The 6,000-nt window shown below is 40.4% G+C and overlaps 1 protein-coding gene across 2 annotated transcripts in view; it reads left to right on the top strand.

Moving 5' to 3' along the window:
* Positions 1-995: 995 nt before the first annotated feature.
* The window catches only part of agfg1a (ArfGAP with FG repeats 1a), a 39,794-nt gene continuing 34,789 nt past the window's right edge, over positions 996-6,000 (top strand). For both annotated transcript variants that reach the window (XM_053507607.1, XM_053507606.1), the window contains exon 1: positions 996-1,380. In XM_053507607.1, coding sequence (XP_053363582.1) covers positions 1,214-1,380 — 167 coding nt within the window. In that variant the 5' untranslated portion in view covers positions 996-1,213. The remainder of the gene's footprint in view (positions 1,381-6,000) is intronic.

Genomic DNA, 6,000 nt, shown 5'->3' with positions numbered 1-6,000 from the left:
ATTCGGTTGGATTATTTTATCAAAGTTATATGTTTAACTTTTTTACATGATTTCTAAGTACTAAAAAAAGTATTGAACTTATACAGCAATTAAATGACCAGTGTTGTATTTTGGTTGTATTTCAGCTTTAGCATGCGCCCTCTTAGTACGGGCATGAGCTTTGGTTCATGACCGAAAGAATAAGATCACAGCTAGCTTCTCGCTTAGAAATAGGATGAGAAGCTCAGCCAGCTGTGAGAGACACGGAGTAGAATTGAAAGGAGCTAGCTGAGGTGGTTCGGCTATATCTGGTAAGGATGCCACCAGGACGCCTCCCTACGGAGGTGTTCTTGGCACGTCCAGCTGGGAGAAGGCCACGGGGTAGAATGAGGACAAGGTGGAGAGATTATATCTCCACACAGGCCTGGCAACGCCTCAAGTCAGAGTTGGATGGGAAAAGGGAGGTTTAGGGTGTTCTGCTGGAACCGTGACACGACTTAGGATAAGTGGTTTATGATGGGTTTGTTAGCATTTTACCTAAATCCACATTTGTAATTAGGTGTCTCACTAGATGTTAGTCTCAGTCATATCTCACTCATCATCTATAGCACTTTAGCTTGTATACAAGAGCACTGGAGCATCAGGAGGAAAACCACCAAACACTGGGAGAACATGCAATCTCCACACACACAGACCCTGAGGCAGGAATCGAACCCTCCGACCCTGAAGGTGCAAGACGACAGTGCTAACCACTAAGCCACTGTGCCACCTCAGTCATATCTATTTATTTATTTATATCTAATATTCAAGAGCAATCCAAACATTAATTCTTTTTTTTTTTATATGCACTGATTTATTTACAGCTCAAGCAGAACGCCTGAGTGCATCCTGCCCAGCTGAATGCCGGGGCTCCTGTTTGCTGTGAATTGGGTCACTCCTGCAGTGAAGTCAACTCAACTTTTTTTTTAAGGGTGGCTGGGCGGTGCTGGCATTGCGCATGCGCAGTGAGCGCGCCCTCTCGCGAGCACGGCGTCTTGTCTACTCTCTCGCGCTGTGAATTCCTGCTCGTGTGTGTCTCGTGCCCTGCCTCTGTCTTCCTCACCGCTCCTCTCGTCTCCTTTTTTTTAACTCGCTCTGAATCTCTCCCTCGTTTGGGGTGGAATTTCACGTTTTATTTTTATACAGGAAGAAAAGTTTTCTTTTTTCATACAAAACTAGTTCGGTGTCTCCAGCCATGGCGGCGAGTGCGAAGCGCAAACAGGAGGAGAAACACCTGAAGATGCTCAGGGAGATGACGAGTTTGCCGCCGAACCGCAAGTGCTTCGACTGCGACCAGCGCGGCCCGACCTACGCCGACATGACGACCGGCTCCTTCGTCTGTACCTCCTGCTCCGGTGTCCTGTAAGTAGCTAAAGCGGTTAACAAAAATATTTTTGGGCTGCGTCTCAAATCCACTCCGTGTCGCCTACTCAGCGCGCGCGACGGCAGCCCAGCAACCGCTATTTTACCACCTATATGGGGCGCGTGCGTAGGGAATTTGCGAGGCGTTTGGGATTTGACCCGAGCGACTTGGCGTTTGTGTTTCTCTAGCGCAGCCGTGGAGAAGTTGGACCTCTTTATTTTGTTATCTTATACTATTTTTCTTTACATGAAAGTGTTTAGGTGTCACGTAAATGCCATTAACTACTACAAAGGTTATTATGATGTATATAAGGCGAGGCGAGCCTGGGTTAGCTTGTGAAGCTAACAGAAGCTAATGTGCAGCCTAGTCATAATTCATACATATTCACACACAGAAAAGAAGGTTATTCTTCAATAATTAATTAGGATTATGGTAGGGGAAAATAGGAGTTTTTTTTAATTGAGGAATTGTTCAAGCAGACTTTAACTTGTTAACCAGCTAGCTAACTACCTGTTTAAATGCTAACCAAGCTAAGAGTTTACCGTTAACTTAACTTCATTCCAGGCCTTAAGTGCTTGTTCTATTTTCTGTATGGGAGATTGTCTAGGTTTTTATTTTTTTTAAGTTAATATTTAAAGAAATGTTGCCGAAATAGTGAAACATTCGTACAAGTAATGCGGCTTTATAGCCGTGTAGTGTGGGGAAACCGCTAGCCGTGTCTACAAGTTCAACGTTCGCGTGCCATTAGGGTGTGTGCGCGCGCCGTTAGCTATTCCTGTGCGGATAGCAGACTATTAATTTTACTTTTAAAACTAAACAAACGAATAAATGTTATTTTTGTACATTTAGTTTGGTATATATGTAAGCACGCTCGCGTTTTTTTTACCTAGCTGAGTCTCGTGCCAAATCTAAGCCTTTTACGTAAAAATCAAGCGATTCGCGTTTCTGATTGGTCAGAATTCCCAATGGGAAAGTAGTTCACGCGCAGTACGTTGTTCTCGCGGAAACGTCGTTTCCATAGCAACCCCTCGTTCGCAACCATTTGTTTTGGACCGTAACCTAAAGCCCTATTCGAGTTGAATTAGTTTATTAAAGATACACACACATTAGAGAATATGATTTGAAAAAATGGTTCCGTTATGAATCATGATCCTTTTGTGTGCCGATTCACTGATCGAATAAATGGCAATAATTAAGAAACTATTATTACATGTATAATAGCGACGAAGTGGTTGATTGTCCCTGACCGATGATTAGCCTCATTTATATAAACAATTCCATTTCCAGAAATGAATTTAATGGTGTTACGTTATCAAAAATCGTACAGGTTTGAAACCTGCGATCTGCTTTTTTTTCTCCAAACTCTGAGTCCCAAACCCACTCATTACATAAGCTTCAATTTAAGCTATTTAGCCGAAAAGCATGTGCAGTTAGAAGCCGCAGGCGCCTACATGCTCACAGCTGCTCACCCCTCGTGCTCACTGTCAAGTTGAGTTTTGAGACTTTTTAGGCGTTTGAGACAGTAAAATGTCGCTGTTTCGTTATAATCCTATAGGTGGCGCGCTCTGAACTATTTTTATCCCGTGTGGTAAGAGTGAATTATGTGCTAAGTTTGTTTAGAAATAATAATTACAACAGATGACAGATATGTGCTGCTCAGTTAAATGTTATAACTCTTGTATTTGAACTTGGTATTTATAAGGGTTAAAATGGAAACAAAATTGGGGGAAAATGTAATATTAGATAGGAATACCTATAAAACTACCTTACAGAATCTTAATTTTAAACTTTTATCCAGTTTCCTGAGTAATAAAACTCTCGTATCAGTACAGCAATAAAATTATCACAGTTGTATGTTGATTAATTACTGTTAGTAAGGTTTTAACATGCGTTTAAAAATCCAATAAAAACAGAGATTGCTGTATCTAGTTTTCATTTTTCCATTTGGAAAGTCATGATGCTGAACATATTTTTTGTTCCAACATGAGTTAGAAATTAAAAGACACTCAATAAATAGAAAATTAAATACTTCTAAAAATTGCAGGTGCTTCATGACGTGCTGCTATAAAAAAATAGAGGGTGTCTGGATCACTGGCAGCTCAGGAGCAACATGCATAGCTCAAGAAAGAGAGATAACAGTTGGGGACGGTCACAGCTACGTGTGTAAGGTAAATGTATGTTTAGTGCAGAGTGCAAGGGCGGACTCCGGCAGGACAAACTATGACGGCTTAACTAAAAACGGAGAGCAAGAAGGAAACACAGACACTGGGAAGTACAGCAACCATCAAAAACCTGACTGATCAATAAGAGTGGGGGATTTTTTTTCCTATAGCGCCTTAATCAACATCTTCAATCAGCTTTGAGTATTTAGCAGTACCAGGGTATAATAGTTATATAAATAACTCCATTTCGATGTCATTATGTAATACCAAATGTGTGTCAGGGTAAGGCTTCGTCTCACGCCGTAATTCCTGTCTTTACAACACGTTGTTGCAATCTGTAGATTGTCCCATGAACCAGACTGCCAAACCACATCACCTGAGAGGTTTACCTCTGGTCCGCAAACAACGTGATGGTGTTGCTCCATTTTCATTTTTTTTTGTCATTTCCCCTGCGTAACATGCAGCTACAAAGCACCTGAACGTTCTGATTTGAATTTCACAACAGCATCCTCCACAACGATTCATGTAAGTGAATCTAAAACAGGTTTAACGTGAAAATGATTTCCGCCAAGCTTTAAATTGAGTTTTTTTGCTTAAAGCACTTTGCGGCTACGCAACCACTAAAACAGCTACGGTCACAGCTACGTGTGTGAATATGATGCACTCAATCCTAACCAAAAACGTCTTCTCCAAATCCAGTTTAAGGCTTTGCTGTGTGTTTCCAGGATCTGATATCCAGCGCCTTTTCTTCCGTATGTGATCCCACCCCGCTTTTTTCTTCTTTCTTTCTTTTTATCTTTTTCTTTCTCTCTTTGTTTTGAATTATAATTCTGAGTACAAACATTTCCATCTCTACTTTTCTCATCGTAATCGAGTTAACATCGCAGCAAATTGAATCAGTCTCCTCAATTAGCCAAAAGAATCTGGTGTCACGCTTTTCTGGGAAAAGCGGAACAAACCGTCTAATAAAGGCTCGAGAGGAGAGTAAACAGACAGACAGACGGAAATGGTTCTCGTCACTGAGAATGTCGTCTGGTTTTGGTAGACATGGCGTGTCGTGTCTTCAGATGCCAGTCAGCTTTCTGGTGAGGTAAAGCTTCCATCCCTTAAGCACTAATGAGTTTAATTAGCGGCTACCAGATTCCTTCCTACACTGTTCTTCAGAGTAGCCCGGGCCTCTCTTACTGGTACCTTCGTTTGTAAGAAGTGAGTAAACTAAAAATCTTGGTCTGATTTGGATCGTTGGATTGTTAACTTTCACAAAATACTAAACTTGCGTTTCCATTCATTTATTAGCTTGTTAGCTTGTGTTGTCTTCCCTCACAGTCGATTAACTTTTAGCTTATTAAGGCAACCGAAGAGATTTTACCCAAAAGAAGTATTTTAGCTCCCTAGTAACTCCAGACAAAACTGCTCACCCTGTCTGTCTGGAGGGGAGGGGCTTGCTCTCAGTCCCTGTCAATCACAGCGACAGTAGAACAATCATGAGCGTGTGTATGTATATATATGTGTGTGTGTATATATGTATGTATATATATCTGTATATACATACATACATGCATATATATATATATATATATATATATATATATATATATATATATATATATATATATACACACACACACACACACACACACACACACAGCAGGGAACATTCCATTCCGGGAAAACATTCGTAAGTCAGATTTGTTCTTAAGTCCAACAAAAGGCCTTATTTTACATGCAGTTAACACAATATGAAATGTAAAGCATACTAATCCACTTTACTAAATCTTTTCCCTTTCCCCACACTGTCATGTGCCCCCCCAAAAAAAACTAACCGTGCTTAAGGAGTACTTGATCTCTGTGTTCTCTGCGCCTTTAAATTGTAAGGGGGTTTCCCGGATTTGTCTCCAAGCTGTTTTCCACTGTATTGAACTCTGTTTTGTTGGATTTTGTGAAATTCAGATTATTTACCATCAGGACAGACATTTTCTATCATTGTGTTCCTGGACTGATTTATTGAAACTGTTGAGGCCGACTCATTTCTTTCGCACCCCCACACTCGTACATACACCGGACTTTAGACATTTTATACGTTCACTTACACACTGAAAATATTGTATATAATTGTAATTATTGGTATCTTTTGCACTGCACAAATTTTTATTTATTTTTTGTTAAATACACGTGAGCTACTTTTGTGAATGAACCGGATGTAGAACCATGGTCCATTTGTATCTGCAGAAATTTGTAGCCCGAATGTTTGTAAGTTGGAGACTACCTATAAAGTGGTGTCGTCCGAGTGTATTTAGAGGACCTCAAGCAGTATTACTTAGTCAGAAGTTTCTGAAAATCTTAACCTTGCAAGAAATAATGTATTTATCCGTGTGAGTGGGGAATACGTCTCAAGCATGGAGTAATACCCATGGCTGATTTAAAAAAAAAAAAAAAAAAAAACACGCTCTATTTTGA

The sequence above is a fragment of the Clarias gariepinus genome, chromosome 11, assembly GCF_024256425.1.
Source record: "Clarias gariepinus isolate MV-2021 ecotype Netherlands chromosome 11, CGAR_prim_01v2, whole genome shotgun sequence".
NCBI lineage: Eukaryota > Metazoa > Chordata > Actinopteri > Siluriformes > Clariidae > Clarias > Clarias gariepinus.
Note: the sequence above shows the minus strand (reverse complement) of the source record. Positions and strands in the feature narration are given on the sequence as shown.